At 45.0% G+C, this 19441-nt stretch overlaps 1 protein-coding gene across 2 annotated transcripts in view; it reads right to left on the bottom strand.

Annotated features, from left to right (window-relative positions):
• Window positions 1-19108, bottom strand: part of ADAM19 (ADAM metallopeptidase domain 19) — an 87331-nt gene extending 68223 nt beyond the window's left edge. For both annotated transcript variants that reach the window (XM_081230636.1, XM_081230635.1), the window contains exons 1-3: window positions 18898-19108; window positions 16178-16263; window positions 10935-11005 (exon numbers count right to left, since the gene is read on the bottom strand). In XM_081230636.1, coding sequence (XP_081086762.1) covers window positions 10935-11005; window positions 16178-16263; window positions 18898-18964 — 224 coding nt within the window. In that variant the 5' untranslated portion in view covers window positions 18965-19108. The remainder of the gene's footprint in view (window positions 1-10934; window positions 11006-16177; window positions 16264-18897) is intronic.
• Between the last annotated feature and the right edge of the window lie 333 nt (window positions 19109-19441).

Below are 19441 nucleotides of genomic sequence, written 5' to 3' on the forward strand. Positions count from 1 at the left end.
AAGTAATGAGGTACAGATGCATGCTATACAACTTGGATAAAACTCAAAAACATTACACAGTGAAAGAAACCAGTCACGAAAAACCAATATTGTATAATCCCATTTATATGAAATACCCAGAATAAGCAAATCTATAGTGGCAGATAGCAGATTAATGGTTGCCTAGAGCTGATGGCGTTGGGGGAGCGTTGGGGGTAACCGGTCATATTAGTTTGCTAAGGCTGCCTTAACAAAGTGCCACAAACTGAGAGGTTTAAAAAACAGGAATTTATTGTCTCACAGTTCTAAAAGTTAAGCCTAAGATTAAGGTGTTGGCAGGGCCATGCTCCCTTTGAAGGTACTAGGGAAGGATCTGTTCCAGGCCTCTCTCCTAGCTTCTGGCATTTCCTTGGCTTGTGGCCACATAACTCTAATCTTCACATGGCATTCTCCCTCTGTGCGTGTCTGTGTCCAAATTTCCCCTATTTATAAGGACATCAGTCATATTGGATTAGGTGCAATCCTACTCCAGGATGACCTCATCCCAACTAACTACATCCTCAATGACTATCTCCAAATAAGGACACTCTGAGGTATCAATACAAGGGGTTAGGACTTTGACATATGAATTTGGGGGGGACATATTCAACCCATAACATTGCTAATGGCTTCTTTTTGGGGTGATGAAAATGTTCAAAAATTAGAATATGATGATGGTTGCACAACTCTGTAAATATACTAAAAAACATTGAATGGCATACTTATAAAAATGGATCAACTGTATGGTGTGTAAGTTACATCTCAGTAAAGCTGTTAAAAAAAAAAAAAGCGGGAGAGTTGGGTTTAAAGATTCTGCCCAAGCTCAATAACCAACCCATTGGTGAGAGTGTGTGAAACATTCTCTCAACACAGGTGGTGGATTTAATTTACGGAGAAGCCAGAGGCAAAGTGCCTTTATCTACCTGTTCTGTGTAAATTCCCTGTGACCCAGTGATTCATATCTAGGAGGTGATTCTCTAGAAGTACCTCTCAAAGAACATGAAGGTGACCACTCCAGCACTATTTGTAAAAATGAAAAAAAAAAAGAAAAGAAAAAAATAGTTTGAATGCCCATCAATATGGGGTGATTAAATTGATCATGGCATCTTGATTATTACTGAATCTGAGTGATGGGTATAAGGGATTCATTATATCATTCTCTCTACTTCTATGTGCATTTGATAATTTTTCATTATACGAAGTTCTAAAAGTTAATTATGGCATATGCATACAATGTACCATCATATAGCCATATGATCTCAAAAATTTACATGGAAATGTATCCATAATATACTCCCATACTGTGCTGTATGAACGTAAAATGGTACAGCCTTTGGGAAGGAATCTGTGGAATGGGAGGTACGATTTGTCAGAATTTAAAACATTTTAGACATATATGCTATATGACCTTGCAACTCTATTGCTAGGTATTAATCCTACAGAAATACTTGCAAATGTACTCAAAGATTATGTATAAACCTATTACTGCAGCATTATTTATAATAGCAAGAAATTGGAAAACTGTCTATTAATAGGCAAATTTTTAAATTCTGGTTCATCCATTCAGCGGAATCCTATGTCATCATTAAGAAGAATGAAATAGGTCTATAAATATGCTAATGTGGAAAGATATTGAAAAGAAATAATAAAAAAGCAAATTATAGAATGGTACATAAAGTATGATCTCATTTATTTTAAAACTATTACTTATGTAATTTTTTGCTAGAATTTTATTATCAAAGTTTCAAACACTCCAAGAAGTTCTTCTGTAAATTTTTAAAAATAATTGATGATTGCCCATGTTATATTTCCAAATGAAAAAAAATAGGTAATAAAACTTAGGATATAGTATAACCCCATTTGGATAAACTTACATGGAAATTTATACAGGGTTAAAAAAAATCCATATGAAACAGTATGTTCAGGGTAAATGTTCACTCACTGGATGCCAGCTATCGTTGTTATCTTAAGGTAAACAGCCTGATGGTCAAGGGTTCCTCAAACTCAAGAATCAACTCCCGACTTCCTCCAAGTACACAGCTTCCCTTCGCTCTGACAAGGTCCATCTAAGGCCAACAGGGCAGCTGACAGCTTCCTCCCATTCATTTTACCCTGTGCTCCTGCTGAAGGGCCGCCAGGAGAAATAAGCTTGAGACAAAAGAAAACCATGGACATCCTTCCTGGCTACACAGGCAGCCCTGGCTGCAGGTCCCTGGAAGGAGATAGAGCCGGAACTGGTGAACAAATCCCGACCTCCTTATCAGATAGCTCAGAACCTTGCCAAGGGAGTGCCCGGGCACTGATTCTGCAGGCAGAGACAAGAGGTACAGTTTGGCCGACTGGAGAACCCTGCACAGCTGTATTCTCGAGATACAGTTAGGTCAAACTGGGCACAGCAGGGGAGCAGAAGTGAGTTTCCTCCCAGGGGCAATGGGTTTTAAGGTCATCTTCCTAATTACATTTGGAAACCAGCTCAGGGGAATTCCCTCTTACTTCATTCTTAAATGTTTTTCCCATCCTGCAAAATACAAATAATAGCAACTATTTATTGGGCTCTCACGGTGCACCAGGCACAGTGTAAGTCCTTTAAGAGAACTGTGTTATTGAATATCACATGACACCTGATGAGGTGGCCACTATTATTAGCCCCTTCATGTGGATGAGGAAACTGAGACTTGCATAGGTAAGCAACTTGCCAAAGCTTACACCTCCAGTAGGTGCAAGGAGCCAGCCTGACTCCTATGTGCCTGGATTGCAGCACTACAGTCCACTGAAATCCAAATTCTAACCTAGGCCTAGGGAAGGCAGGAGGAAAGAGAAGAAGGAGGGTAGAATAACAGAGAAGTAACACCAGTGTTCATCGAAGAGCATACCAAGTAAGGACAGGGCATCCAAGAGGCAGTAGGAGGCCACAGCTAAGACCCCGGGCTTGCAGTGCCCTTCCCACCCAGATGTCCCTGAACAAGTCACACTGCTCCATGCCTCAGGGTCCCCATCTGCCAAACAGGACTAACACAGGTACCTACACCTCACAGGGTTGCTGTGATGATTCAATTAGAGATTTCACAACAGAGCCTGCTACATAGGCATCTCCTATGTTGTAGCTATTACTACGGTTGACGATATCATTATTCCTATCTGACCATCATTCCTCAGCCAGAAGCTGCCTGAAGGCAGACTGTGCATCAGACAACATGAGCTGGAACTTAGGAAATGCTGATAAATGGTAACCACACATGCTATGTCTCAGTATGTTTTTCTCTTGCCACTCTTACTTGAAGACAGTCACAGAGGCCACATGCAATGCTTTGCATCGCCAAGACACTTTAGAAAACATCCGTTCTTGACTCTGCATTAATGAAACTTAGCATGTATTGAAAACCAGCTTATTTATGTGCCACGAGTGATACTACGCACAGTGTAATACATTATCGCTGGGACTTCCCTGGTGGTGCAGTGGTTAAGACTCCGCGCTCCCAATGCAGGGAGCCTAGGTTCGATCCCTGGTCAGGGAACTAGATCCCACATGCATGCCACAACTAAGAGTTCACATGGCACAACTAAGAAGCCCCCGTGCCTCAACTAAGGAGCTGGTGAGCCACAACTAAGGGGCCCACCTGCCGCAACTAAGACCCAGCCCAACCAAATAAGTAAATAAATAAATATTTTTTTTAAAATACATTATTGCTAAGGCTCACAAACCTGGTGCATTTTTTTCCTGTGCCTGATGTGTAACAAATTACCACAAACTAGGTGGCTCAAAACAACAGAAAGCTATTCTTTCATGGTTCTGGAGATCAAGAGAGCGAAGTCAAGGTGTTAGCAAGGCTGCACTCAGTCTGAGAGATTCCATTCCTGGCCTCTCCCAGCTTCCCGTGGCTGCCTGTATTCCTCGGCTTGTGGCTACATCACTCCCATCTCTGTGGTCACACTGCCTTCTCCTCTTCTGTCTGTGAGCAAATCTCCCTCTGCCCTCCTCTTACGGATATACTTGTGATTGAATTTACAGCCCACCCAGAAAATCCAGAATTATCTCCCCTTCTCAAAATCCTTAATATAGTCACACTTAGAAAGATTCTTTTTTGCCACATAAGACAGCATAGTCTCAGGTTCCAGGAATTAGAATGTGGGTCTCTGGGAGGGTGGGGAACATTTTTCAGCCTACCTCATCCTGCAATGAAGTTATTTTCTATTTTCTATGCAGGACATAGAGTATAGTAAGAAACAGACAGACATGAGTGTGACTCCTGGATCTGCCTGACACTGAGTAAATTACTCAAATTCCTCACACTTGAGTCTCCCCATTTATAAGATATGAATAATAATAATAATATCTTCTAAAAAGAGTTGCCATGCGGATTAAATAAGATGGCATGTGAAGTGCCTCTGCACAGTGACTGGTTCTCAGTAAATGCTCACTAAGGAGTGAGCGTTATCGTGAACACAAATGAATAAACAACATTCAGGAGGCAAGTGACTTGCTGAAGGCCACCTAACCAGAAAGTGTCAGTGCCTGGAACTGAATCTGGGTCTCTCTGGCACCAAAGCCCAAGCATGTTCTACCCTATGGATTAGGCATTTCAGGCTTATGTGCTCACAGCCTTAAGAGTCAACATATCTAGGTTATTTCAATTGTGGATGCTACTTCATACTCTCTTCCGGCTACTGTACAGCTGCGTCCCTTCAGATCACCACTTCTAGTTACTGAGACTGAGTTTACACAGTCTACCCTAAGAAAGCAATATCATGTTTCCAATGATTTAGAAATACTGGAGACCCTGCTTATGCAGGGGTGCGGTTAAGAGTTTGGCTTGTACAAAATCACATCAGATTGGCTGGCAATCCATTTGGTCTGCAACTCCAGGGGTTCTGGACAATATGGGAATTATAACCGAAATCAATCTCCATCTACAAAGCTACAATTGGAAACTGCACTTCAAACAGGACCATGAGGTCTCTCTGGGGCAAGGTGCCTAGCCCAGCACTTAGAATTTAAATCCACGTAGGCATTCGCTGCCTCAGAGTCAACGCAGCAGGGTTAATTCCAGTTCCTGATACTTCAAAAAAATGTTTGAAGAAAATTTCAGACACTCACAGGGAGCTCTCTTCAAATTCTCATGTCCCCACCCATCCATCCAACCGTTTCCTCGGCACCGGTCTCCTCGGGTTATACAACATCAGCTGCGGGGAATGGGGAGCCCAGCTGTGTGCAGAGTTTGGAAAAAACATTCTGAATACTTTAGGTCTGCCAAATACTTGGTTAAAGAACAATATCCTCTAATTTCTTAAGCCATGTGTATTTTAAGTGAAATGTAATCCATATGTCTGTGACTCATTTAAATGCACTTCAGTGAAGCATGGCTCACCAAGAGCGCTGGGATATGTCTAAGCCTTTCTTAAGCTTCTCTTTGATCCAGGAAATTGAATTCTGCCAACAACAAATGAAGCTCCTGACAAGAGAGGGTCTAAGAGAGCTGTCCTTTATCCTAGATAAGATGTTAAAGTCTATTCCTCACCCAGGAGGAAGCCGGGGAGAACTCCACAGCCTGGGTGATAAGCAGAGTTTTGCTCCAGATCAGCTACGCATTTCCACCGGGCCTCCTTGGAAGAGAGGTGCAGCTGCAAGCGGTGGTAACTAACCTACCCCATCTATTGCTGAAAAAGCTCCTCTTCTGCCTATTTCTCCCCTTCTTGGGTCCTCCAGTATTATACAACTCAAATAGGGATGAAGGGGAAAAAGCCCAGGAGCTAGATCATTCCATTAGCAATGAATGTTAATTTTCCAGGACAATTAATTTTGTTAATTTTGTTGCTTGATTTCCAAGACAACAAAAGCAGCCTCCATCCCTAAGATATCTCTGAGGGACTGATAGGAAGTTAGAGATATGAAGTGAGATGAAAGTCAGAAGTAGTGGTAGGTACAATAATCAGTAAATCTCCAAATGCCTAAATTCTGCCTTGACCATTACTATTCCCCATGAGGTCTGGAGGTAGATATGCACACAAAAGAAAACAAATATCCATTCTTATTAGCTAGCCTTATACAAACAGGATTTCTCTTTCGCTGAGCTGGAGCACAATGAATGGGGTGAGACCAAAGGACATCTCTCCTTTTCCCAAGCCAAAACCTAAATCTGGCATCATTTGGACTCAAGGAAGGAAGTCTACTGAAGAGATGAGCATTGCAGAATGTGCTTCAGAGACCAGCAGAGAGAAGTGTATAGATGGCCAAAGATCCTCTGGGCACAGTGCCCACTGGCTGAGCTGCTCATTTGCTTTTGAAGGTGACCTTGTAATGTAGTAATTGAGCCAGTGAGCATCCTGCAAGCAGGTTCAACAGTTCAGTGTGCCCTCCTCTTGGGAGAAAGTGGAGAAGGGAGAGAGCCAGGGCCTACATCTCCCTGGAGGCGACCAACTCCCCAGATGCCTACAGCTAAGGAAGATTCCATTTGATTTCAGCAAACAAACTGTTGTCCAATATGGTTTCTGGATTGATGAGGCAGTCCTCAGAGCCTGGGGGAAATTACGTGGAGAAAAAAAATATTATGGATTTATACCTCAAAATTGTGGGTTGTGGAAATAGCAGCCTATAATTTCTTCCCTGTAATTTCCCTTCTCGTGCTTATGTTGCCTAAACGGTGGGTCCTGAGCTGGCAGTTCATCCTCAACTTCAAGGTCTGTGGTTTTGTGCGTATTTGCCTTTATCCCAATGCCCCCTATTTCCAGGAATGTCTACAGAACTGGAGAGTAAATGCCCTGAGGCAGGGACCTCTTTTCCACTTTCCACTTATGTGGTATCCTTTCAATAGGTAGCACAGGAAAGGCTCTTAGAACCCACCTGGGACAAAACCCTCATTCAACAGATGAGAAAGTTGAGGCCCAGGAGGGCCAACTGGCTTGTTGACCAATTCCACACTGTCTATCTCTGAGCTCGGTACTCTCTCCACTGTACCACACAGCCCTAATCACAAGTCAGGTTCTCTTAACAACAGCTATGTACCAACAGTGGCAAATGATGGGTAAGTGTGAGTAAATGTAAGACTAGGGAACATATCAGAGCAGAGTACTACCTTCATCACATACAGGTGAGTCTATAAAAACAAGTGTGGAGCGATATGTAGAGTATAATCTCATTTCTGCTCCTCCTTCAGCACAGAAATAGCAGCCTGGTGTGCTTCTGTGTGATTGTGTCGATGAGTATTTACGTGCACGCTCTCACACGCAGAGAAAAGGTCCATGGTAGGCTCACCAACTGTTCACAGTGGACTCTCCTTGTGGCTGGGAGACTTTCATTCTTTCACTCATTATATTTTGGTACTGCTACATGTTTTACAATGAGCATGTACTGCTTTTGCAATTTAGAAAAGCACAAGCTAGAAAAAAATAGTAGCTGCCATTTACTGGGTATGGAGTATAAGCCAGGCACTATGCTGACCCTTTGACAGGCACCATCACATTTCATCCTCCCAGCGGCTCTAAGGTGTGGGACTCTTATTATACCCCAGATAGGGAAACTGAGGCTTGAAGAGGACGTACGGTAAGTGGCGCGTCAGGATCTGAACCAGGACCCTCCAACATGAAAGACACATTGAGGTTAGCCCTACGATGTCACTCTATTCCACCTGCACTCAATAGAGAAAAGTGTGTGTCCCCCATGGGAATGTCATCCATTTATCCCGACTTGCTTCACAGCAGAAAAAGGCTGCCAGCTGCTGTGCTATGGAACTAAGGCACCTTGGGATGTCTGCTGCCTGAGCTGAAGGCCCATTTGCTGTGCCCCTCTCTCCTGGCCTAACCCCCATGTTCCTCCATCTTCACTATTCTTGGCTATCTCTCCGTGTGTGAATTCCATTAAAGGCCTGCTCACTGCTATTTTGGGCCATGCATTAGCACATGGGCTTTGATTAGACAAGAGAAGGCCAGACACCTCAGGATGATGAAAAAGAAATTAGAAATGTCCTCTCCCTCCCCTCAGAGTCCCAGAAGCCCTTGTCCACAGCTCCTGGGAGGCCTGAGAATCCAATATATGAGGAGACGTAGGTGGGGGGAGGGGGAGGGAATGGAAACCTTCATAACCTATTAGGACCTTTGAACTTGGCTGGTCTTGCTCCGGAAGTGTCATCTCCCCGCTGTCCACGTGGCTCACTTCCTCACCTCCTTCAGGTCTGGACTCAAATATCAATTCACCACCAAGGCCTGCTCTGGCCACCATTCCCAAACAGCACCTCCCTCCTGAACCCCCGCTCTTCAGAGCCCTTATGTTCCTTTTGCTTCTGCCACAGCAGTTGTCACTGGACACACTACACATTCACTTGTGTATTTATTGTTCCCCTCCACTGAAATATAAGATCCAGGAAGGCAGAACTGTTTTATTCACAACTATATCTGCAGCACCTGCACTGGTGCCTGGAATGCTACAGATGCATCCAAGATGGAAAAGATAAATGAATCAACTGAGGAAGTTGAGAACCAGAGCCTGAGGATCACTTAGCACAGGGCCTAGTTTCCCCCTCAAATATCATGGGATTATAAAAACTTTATAATTTTTATAAAATGTGAAAAATCAGAAAAGCAGCACCACCACCCCCACCGCAAGCTGTTTTGAATCCAGACTTGCACGCACCATGAATGAGAGGGCTTTGGGAAGTAAACACACTAGGAAGTCATGTGCAGTTGGAGTTCCGCTTGCTAACACATGTTCAAAAACAAAAAGCCCAATTTAGACGAAAATAGCAGGAAGCCATCCCCAGGGATACCTGGTGAGGTCATATTGCTTGGCTCTGCTGCTTCCATTTTTGTCAAGTCTCCTGCCTGCTGCCAATTCAAGGACGCCAGGAATCACATCCAGGCCACTGCTGATCACTGGGAAACAAAAGAGCTCCAGGCAGCAGACAACAGAACCACATCTCCGGGCTCTCCTCTGGAACCTCAGTGTGGGACCGTAAAAAATCACAATAGTAGTCAACTATTTTCTGTGTTCTCTGTAAGCACTTTGTGTACATCACTGTACTCAGCCCTCACAACCACCCATATGAGGCTGGTGTTACCAGTCTCATTTTATAAGTGGGGACACTGAGATTCTAAAAGACGCAGCAATATGCCCCAGGTTACTCAGCTAGTAAGTTGAAACTGCGTTTCTGTGACTCCAGATCCAAGAACACAAATGATCCTCATTTCACCTCTCTCATTTACTTGCTGTGTGGCCTTAGACAAGTGCCTATCCTTCCCTGAGTTGAAGTTTCTGCTTCCATGCATAAGACTGCTGAACTCAGTGTTTTCTATGGCATCTTCACACTCTAACTTCCTATGACCTCTTGCAAAGACTCCAAAATACAAAGGAAGGAAGAGTCCTGGGATCCCTCCTTGGCCAGTCCAACTCCAAAGGATTTGCCCATGACACTAACCCCATCACCTAGGCAGCCCAGAGGAAGCTGAGGGGTCAAATGCCCCAGCTGGAGGCAGAATAGGACAGATTAGACAGAGTTGGCAATAGGGAACAATAGACTAGAGCTAGAGGGTTAGAGCCATGAGAAACTGAAGAAGGCCCCTGAGAGAGACTAAGAACAGACCCTCTGGGGGCCTCTCCTGCAAGACCAAAGGAAGACAATGCAAGGAGAAATCCCAGGCAGACTTCTGGGCCTGCACCCTCTGCAGACACAGCCAGCTGGGTCTATTCCAGGGAAATGGGACAAAAGGAACATATTCTTGGGCTGGTTTTGCTCCAGGAGTAAGGTAGGAGGAAAGTAGCCAAAATGATTGAGATGCCCATCTTTCTGGCTTCCCGAAGGCCACCACATTCTGGAGGCCGAGGAAAGACTCAGATGAAGCCCATTACTGCACAGGCTGCTTAAGTCATACTTTTACTGCACTTCCGACACCACTCATCCTCCTCTGCGAGTGTCCAAAAAGCCCAAATTTGGAATAATTTATATTCTTGCTTTCCACCCAAGCTTAGCAGTCATTCCCATCCTCCTGGATATGGGAAGGTCCCCATCCATCGCTTTCTTGGCAGCAATGCGTGTGATTACTCATCTGCTTCCAAGGGACTCCGGAGGCTGCCAAGAGGAGACAGGCAGTTCTGAGAGCCATGCAGCCTTATCTGCAAGGTCTGTGTGGCAGAATGTAAGTGGGACTGTTGGTGGGGAAATATCAGAAGCCCTCAGAGGACCCCGGCCAAGTAAGGAGAGCTCTCCAGTGGCCAAAGCAGATTGGGAATTGCCAAAGAATGGGCAAAAGACACAGCCGTGCCTTATGTCTATTCACCTGCTCGATAACGTGAATCAAGATACAGCTGCACTTGATGGCAAATCAATGTGGAAATATTTCTGAGCCAGGCAGCCACCCAAGAGGAGTGAGGTTAGGAGGATGGAGGAATGAGCCCGATGAAGCCAGGAGACTGCTGACCATGCCCTTGTTGGCAGGAGCTCAGATGCAGCTGACCCAGAATAGACAGAGCAGCCAGGGTGTGAGCATCGAATCCCATAACACTCCACCTTGCCTCTCTCCTTTCTGCTGTTTTCCTCTAATCTCCTTCACTTCCTGCTGTGCGCTGTGCTGGAGCTAGTAAGACAGCTGCCAAAGTCCTCCAGCCCATCCCTCCCTTCGTGTCTCACACACACGCACACTCACACACTCACTCACACACACACACACACACTCACGTGCAGTGAATTCTAAGAGGCCCCAGAAATACAGCCTGAGGAAATTCAAGGAAGACGTTAAACAGTCCACTAATTTCACAGCAAGTCAAGAGACTGTGGAAATGCTGGCTCTGTAAGATGCTCCCCACAAAGGAACCCTAGCTTGAGAGCTTGGGTCACTTCGCTAACTGCTTCCTTCCAAAACAGCGGCACCTGCGTCCGGCACTGACATGCAAGTGGGTTGTTTCATTTTAGACAAAGGAGAAGTCCACTTACTCATTCTTCTCCAGGTCCAGGATCAGTTCTCGCCCCTCAGCCATCACCCTGAGCTCAGCTTTGAGTGGATGCTAAAAGCAACAACAAAAGAATGTCAGTTCCTAAAAGCAGGGGACGAGGCTCCCAGGAAGGGGCGCAGGATCTAGCTCAGGGCTCTGACCTGGATCCACAGGAAGTGGATCCACTAAAAAGGCTCAATCTCATTTCCAGCCCAAACATGAAATATCTTCACTCCCAGAAGGACCCAATTCCCCTCCCCCATCTGCATTCTCCTCAAAGACAAAGGAGAGAAACTCCAAGCCGAAATGTGGTTTTAAGTGCCTGCATGCAGGCCTGGTAAAGGCAAACCCTGAAAAACACGGTCTTGGAAGACAAATTTTGAGTGGAGTTAGATCTGGCTTCAAGTGCTGGCTCCGACACTATAGTTGTGAATTGGGCACATTACCGAACCTCCCTACAACTCAGTTTCCTCATTTATGAAATAGATAAGTAATAGTCAAATTTATGGGGATCTTGTAAAGACTAAGTGACATGGTAAATGTAAAGAATTTATTACAGTGCTTGGCACACAGGAAGCCCGTTACATGTTGGCTGTTATCTAAAATACCAGGGAAAGCCTCTTCATCATGGTCTCGTATTTTATTTTATATTGGCTCTCAGTTTGGATACCCCTCAATCATCTCAGAGGAGACAACCAGAAGAACCTCCTACTAAGGTTTTAAAGGTCTGAAAGATACATTTTACACATAGGAGAAAATTTGCTGAGGGCGAAAGTAGCTACACACCCAGAATAGACCATTTAAAGTATCATACAAACGGCCAATAAGCATAAAACACATGTTCAGCATCACTGGTAACCTTCCCTCACCCAAAAAGATTTTTTTAAGATATCTTTTTTTTTTTTTTTTTTTTTTGCGTTATGCGGGCCTCTCACTGTTGTGGCCTCTCCCCTTGCGGAGCGCAGGCTCCGGACGCACAGGCTCAGCGGCCATGGCTCACGGGCCTAGCCGCTCTGCGGCATGTGGGATCTTCCCAGACCGGGGCACGAACCCGTGTCCCCTGCATCGGCAGGCGGACTCTCAACCACTGCGCCACCAGGGAAGCCCTAAGATATCTTTAAAAAAACCAAAGGGACAAAGATTTTTTTAAAACCATAAATCACAATGCAGTGGAGTATACTATAGAATGGGCACTCTCACACCCTACCAGTGAGAATTTCAATCAATAGTGGCTCACCGGAAAATAATCTGTCAGTATGGACCAAGAGTTTAAAAATGTTTAGGCCCTCTAACTCAGAAATAGAAGATTCTATCTGAAGGGAACAAATGGAAACACAGGCAATGGTTTATACACAAGGATGCTCATTACTTACAATAATGACTAATGAAATAGAACCTAAATGTCCAAAACTAGGAGAATGGTTAAATAACTGATAATCCATTCACATGACAAAACATTACACAGTCACTAAAAATGATGACTTTCAATAATTTTTAAATTATCAAGAAAGTACACATGATAATGATTAAGCACAAAGGTTTAAAACATAACACTGTATGTTTTATTCATTCACACTTTTGTAAAGGGACTAAAGTAGAGAGAAAAAAACCAAAAGGTTACCATAGTTACTTCTCGGCAGTGAGAACATGAGTTAATTCTATTTTCTTGTGTGCATTTTTCCATGTTTTTATAATGGCTTTATATATATATATATATATATATATATATATATAGATTTTTTTTTTTTTCGGACTGCGTTGGGTCTCCATTGCTGCACACGGGCTTTCTCTAGTTGCAGTGAGTGGGGGCTACTCTTCGTTGCAGGGCACGAGCTTCTCATTGCGATGGCTTCTCTTGTTGGGGAGCTCTAGGCACGCGGGCTTCAGTAGCTGTGGCGTGAGGGCTCAGTAGTTGTGGCTCGCGGACTCTAGAGCGCAGGCTTCGTAGTTGTGGCGCACAGGCTTAGTTGCTCCACAGCATGTGGGATCTTCCCAGACCAGGGCTCGAACCCGTGTCTGCTGCACTGGCAGGCGGATTCTTAACTACTGCCCAGCAGGGAAGCCCAAGCTTCTACCCCTTTTAAGGTTGACCTCAAAGCTTAGTTTTGGCATGTATGAGAAAGTGGGTCACCTGCTTTGCCACCTCTGGTTGGGGGCCTGCCTCTTCCAAGCACGTTTCTCTTCTTATCAGCTTCAAACCCCAGTTCCCATTAGGGTCCTGGGCATCCCTGAAACTTTTGTGCCACTGAGGGCTCTGATGAGATCTGAACATTGTGATCTAGGATGCTTATGCAATTCTGTCCTTTGCTATTTTTTGCTCATTTATCCTACTCAACTTCTCTTAACAAGGGACATTTCAAAAACATGGGGAGAGGAAGCTAGGGGGATGTTTACCCAATAACTTTCACTAAGAAATTCAATTCTCTGAAAAAAAAAAAAAAAAGAAAGAAATTCACTTGTCTGTTTCTGATGCCTATTTCTTTTTTTTTTTTTTTTTTTTTTTTCTTTTTGCGGTATGCGGGCCTCTCACTGTTGCGGCCTCTCCCGTTGCGGAGCACAGGCTCCGGACGCGCAGGCCCAGAGGCCATGGCTCACGGGCCCAGCCGCTCCGCGGCATATGGGATCCTCCCAGACCGGGGCACGAACCCGTATCCCCTGCATCGGCAGGCGGACTCTCAACCACTGCGCCACCAGGGAGGCCCCTGATGCCTATTTCTGATTCAGCTCTACCAGTACCTGTTTCTGGTCGCTGGTCCTTTGCCAATTCACTCTGGGAGGTCTGGAGCAAGGGCCCTGCCCAATCACACTAAGCATCAGAGACACAGTCCCAAGTGGGCATTTGAGGAGAAGCACACAGCAACAGAGCTGCATCAATCCCTTATCTAAGAGGTAGGTGGCCCAGAGTCCACACAAAAAAATGAAAGTTGACACAGATCAAAGCACTGTCACTTCTCCCCCAAAGAGACACAAGCTGCAACATGAGTATGAATATTTATTTATTTATTTATTTATTTATTTTTTTTTTTTTTCTTTTTGCGGTACGCGGGCCTCTCACTGTTGCAGCCTCTCCCGTTGCGGAGCACAGGCTCCGGACGCGCAGGCCCAGAGGCCATGGCTCACGCGCCCAGCCGCTCCGCGGCATATGGGATCCTCCCAGACCGGGGCACGAACCCGTATCCCCTGCATCGGCAGGCGGACTCTCAACCACTGCGCCACCAGGGAGGCCCTGAATATTTATTTTTAAGTGGGTAATCCAAAAATACTTCTCTTGTCTGGAAGATGCTCAGACACTGATATTTAAAATATGATGTTTCCAGAGGACGTTTCAAGCAGAACAATGAAATAGCACTGTAAGGGTTTATGTAGCTTCCCTGTCCAGATTCACTCAGTTTTTGTCTTGCAACTCCGCTCTGTGCTAGGAAGGGGCAACATCACCTCTCCTAGGAAGTGCAGGAGCTGACCCACTGTTTATACTTCCCCAGGGCAGGGTTAAAATGCCTTTCTCTTTTGAGCTAGATTAAACAGATCTTCAGCTCCACAGGGTATTGGAAATCTGTCCTATATATCTGTACCCCCCTTAAGACATAGTACAAAATTTAGCATATAGTGCTCAACTAACATTTGATGAATGAAGTAATTACAAAATGAGAATAAGATGCCTGAGTGAGACCTACCTCTCCCTCTCTGACATTCATTCATTTGTTCTTCAACAAATATTTATGGTGCCAGGCACGGTGCTAACTATTCCTACAAAATACAATGACCCAGATTCTGGGCAGACAATGGCTGGGAACAAAGACAGGATCTGAGCTCCACTTTGTTTCTCAGACCCTTCCTGAGGATGCCCAGCATCCCACATCTGGAGGGAACAGAGAGGCGTCTATAAAAGTATCAGATCCATTCCTCGGATAATAATGGATAGGTTGGAATATCCAAGATCTTAATTTTTAAAAATAACCTTCTCTAGGACGGCCATCCATTAATTTGTCTAGACTTTTCCTGAAGTTATTTTCAGTCTCTCCTACTTTTTGATGAAATGAACTCCATGCATTTATTGTCTTTAGGATAAAATATTATTTGCTTTCATTTGTCCTAATGTTTTTGCTGTAAATTCCCTTATTAAATCCAAATTGGAGCATTTTGGGACACGTCTGTATTACTCTAGGCATAACTTCATGGATTCTGGGCATTTCTACTCTCCATTTACCTTTCCAGACTCAAGGACCACAAGTCTGAAATCTTTCCTGACACAGCTCTCTCCTCTCTCTGCTACCATAATCTGGCTCTTATATGTTGCCCAATAAATCACTGACCATTTGAACCCAAAGGGCTCTTATTAACTACCCCTCCTCTCCAGCCCTCTTCCTTCTTATCCCCTCTAAGCCTTATTTTATAAATGAGGAAACTGAGTTGAGAAAGTGAAAGGTCCAGTAGCTGGTTAATGACATGCAGCAATCACATCTTCCTTTCTAGTTCTTTCTTGTCTCACTTGAGCTATAAGAACCAGAACCAAAGACTATCCTAGATGCACAGATCCTTCCTGAAAGGACAGGATCATGTTTTCTGTCTTATTCCCAATCCCCTTTATAAAGCCTGTGCATTCTGCTGGTGTCATGGCCCAAGGAGCTTACTGAATTTTAAGATTATTGGATTTGAAGACAGATTCCTCAGTACAAGGTCCCTACCCTGCCTCTTATTTTTAAAACAGTTTGGGTTATCATTTTTCTCTCCAAGTATATTATCTCATCAATAAAGTGACGCAGGGTCATCCCCGGTGGTCCAGCAGTTAAGACTCCATGCTCCCAATGCAGAGGGCACGGGTTCGATCCCTGGTCGGGGAACTAAGATCCTGCATGCCTCACAGTGTGGCAAATAAATAAATAAATAAATAAATAAAGTTAAACACATATTCTGCAGAGCAATAACTAATGACAAAATTTAATCAATCCCAGCTGAGAGTCGGTGATTTTTGTGACACATATTTGCACTTAGCTTATGTCAGCATTAACATGGATTTTCATTTCCTCAACTACTTGCATTTAGAAGTGTTTCTAGTAGGTTGTCACACAATGAAGGAAAGTCCCATCTGGGATTTCCAAAACTGGAACACAGAGCAGATAGAGTGGGCCAGAAACGGAACTAGTGGTGATAACTGGGCTTCCAAGAAAGTTGAGTAGGTGACCTGAAGCCTCACAAAATGGAGTTGTCAGCTTCTGCCTGTGAAAATGAGATTCTTTGTCTTACCTTTTCCCTCAAGGGGCTTTCTGCAGTCTTCCACTGAGGTATTAATAGTTCATGCTGTGGCTGGGGGCTGCCTTCCCCACTTCCTCCTGCCAACACAGGAAGCACACCATTGGAATCCCAGACCTCTGCACCCTAGCTAAGCCAAGCATGCACTGCCAACTGGAAAGACCCATATTGGGTTGTCAGGAGACCTGCTGGATTCCAGGCTCCTGGCACTCACTATGGGTCAGGCACTCTGCTAGGTGCTGATAATATAGTGGTTGGTCTGTGTATACTTCACAAAGTTTATCTTCTAGAGATGGGAAGCGGACAACACAAATATTCTCCAGTGGTACAAGAGGGTCATGAAATAAAGAGAACCTGAAGAGGAGGTACCTATTTTAGAGAGGATGATCAGCAAGGATGGCATTTAATTGAGACCTGAGGGACCAGAAAGAAGATGCAAAGATCTAGGGGAAGGGTGTCCCAGGAAGAAAGATCAGCAAGAGCAGAAATGGCCTTGGCCTGTTTAAGGAACAAGCAGAAGTTAGAGGTAGCTAGAACGTAGCAAATGAGAGGGGAAATTGGTAGATATGGTCAGCAAGACAGCCATGGGTCTGATATCACAGAGGGCATGGAAAGTGTCTGGATTTTATTATAAATAGACTTGGAAGGCACTGGAGGGTTTAGACACAGAGCAATATGATCTGTATTTGGTTTTTAAAAGATCTTTCTGCCGCTGGGTGGAGATGGAGAGGGTGGAGGTGGGGGAGGGAGGCAGGAGTGCAAGTAGAAGCAGGAAGGCAAGGCTGGAGACTTGCAGGAGCCCTAGTGAGAGTTGCTGGTGGCTCAGACTAGAATGACATCAGTAAAGAGGAATGAAGTGTTTGGATTCTGGGTATATCTGGAGGGCAAGCCCCTGGGTATTATTCCCATCGAGTTTCAGTTTTCTCATCTGTAAAATGAAGACAATGATACCCACCTGCCCATCTCACAGCATTACTGGGAGAGTTACTGTGAAAGTGCTTCCCAATCCACAAAGCATCATCGCCTTAACCTGAGCTTCCTAAGGGCAAGTTTGCTTTTTCATATCACTTCCTACTTTCCAAATGATTCTCACCACCCAGTTCTCTGTACTCAAGACAACCCTGAGAGCTAGGTAGGAGGATTCCTATTTTGCAAGAAAGGTGAACTGAAATCTGTTGGGGAGACTTGTTCCAGGCAGGGCAGACCTCAAACATTGGTCGCAGGCAATCTTAATAAAGTGGTAATTGCTCAAGACCTAGGCAAATTAGTCTCCGTAAGAATAGGCCAAATCCACAGGACTCCTGGGGTTGAAGTGAGGACTCCAAAATTTATTCTTTCTAAACCAACCACAATCAATAGAATACAATGAGTGACACAGAAGATGGCCATAGTTGCTCTGTTAGACTGGCCCAATTATGAGTGATTAACTTTCCTTTGAGATTACTGATATGATGTATTCTCAATCAAAATAGATCCTAAAAAATAACCTCATTAGAGTAGCATTAGTTTCATCATATTAGTAAAAATGAGAAGCAATTCATTCATTTACTCATTATGTATTTTCTGAGCACTTAACTATATGCCAAATACTATGCTAGGTGCTTGATATTCACTGGGGAATCAGGCATAGTTCCTGATCTAGTGGCTCTGATCAATCTAGATTCTCTGCAACAAAAAGGAATTATGCTATTCAATGGAACATTCAAAGGAATGAAATGATCTTTATGATTGCAAAAATTATTGAAAGCAAGGCTCAATAACAGAGGAACATAGTACATCTCAAGAAAAATTGTTCAAACCTTGGAAATAAGGCAAAAAGAGCAAGCAGGATGTCCTTTCAATGTCACATTTGGAGCATTGTTTAACGGGCCTTCCCACATATTAGTGAATTATCTAGAGGAATGTACCTTTGACTTTTTTGTTTCCTATTAATTAAAGGCTATATTCTGTGAAGTTATCTGTTAACTGTAGCTTTCAGTCTGGTAGAGATGCAAATGACTTCAGTATAGCAGAAAGATAACTAAGAATTATGGTTGTTTGGCCCCATGGAGCATTGACCACTTTTGTATCTGTCCCAGCACAGGATTTCAACATTCTTTCTCCAATGCTTGTATCACTCCTGTTCCTCTAATGCTTTGAACTAGCTTTACCATTCTATTCACTGCCTCATTAATGAATCAAATCACTTTGCCAACATTTCATCCTATATTTGTATGAGAGTCATGTTTTTAACTTTTTGAAAATTATACTTCTGCGATTTCTTGAAGGAATTTATAGTCATTGAAACCATGTTTTTGGAGAATGTAACGATGTGGCAAATGCTCATAATGTGAAGTGGCATATACAAGACACAAAACTGTATCTATCGTATGGCTCCAGTTTTATCAAAATATATTTATAGGCACACACACAAAGACTGGAGAAAAGAGGAGAGACTAGGAAAGCAGCGGAAAGAAAAGCCTAAAGCAGAAAAACAGAGGAAAAGGAGAGAGAGGGAGGCAAGCCAGGGAGGGACCGACTGTTTTCTGCCTGCTCCGGGTCTCCCGCATCTCCACCACCTCCCCAGGCGCACAACGTGGGAACAAAGCCGGGGCTCCCGGCCTGGGGGCCGGCGGGGGCGCTGCCCCGAGGAGTTCCGGGGGGCGACTCCCAGCTCCCCAGGTCCTCCAACCCACCCACCTCCAAAGCCCCCCGTCCCCCGCCCCGCTACTTACTTCTGGTCCATCCCGGCAGGGCGAGCGCCAGCAGGCAGAGCTGGGCAAAGCCCACGCCCCGGGGCATGGTGGCAGCTGGCCCCTCGCGCACTCTGCGTTCACCAGCACGCGGCCATGCCAGCACCCTAACCAGGCCGCGGCGCTTCTGGAACCCACGGTCGCCCAGCAGCTCCCAGCCGTGCTCCCAGCCATTGGCCGGGACGCTCCGCCCCCAGCTCCGCGGAGGAGGGGCGGGAGGAGCCGGGGGCGGAGCCAGCGCGACCCCTGGGAGCCGGGCGAGGTGGGGGCGGGGGAGGAGGGGCGGTGTTCGGCGGTGCTCAGGTGCTGGCGATCAGGGGAGGGCGAGTCCGAGCCGGAAGAAGGGAAGGGATTCACGATGGGCGCGGCCTGAAGAGGGTCGGGGTCTTGGGTTTGTAGGAATTAAACTGGACCCCTCTGGGTACAGCGGCCCGTTTCCTCTGTCCCGCACTGGGCTAGACGCCTTGGGTGACACTCAGAGGCTACTCACCCAGCACAGTCCTCTAGAGGCCGCCACGCTTGGACG

This window comes from Mesoplodon bidens (assembly GCF_964165515.1).
Source record: "Mesoplodon bidens genome assembly, chromosome: 4".
Lineage (NCBI taxonomy): Eukaryota > Metazoa > Chordata > Mammalia > Artiodactyla > Ziphiidae > Mesoplodon > Mesoplodon bidens.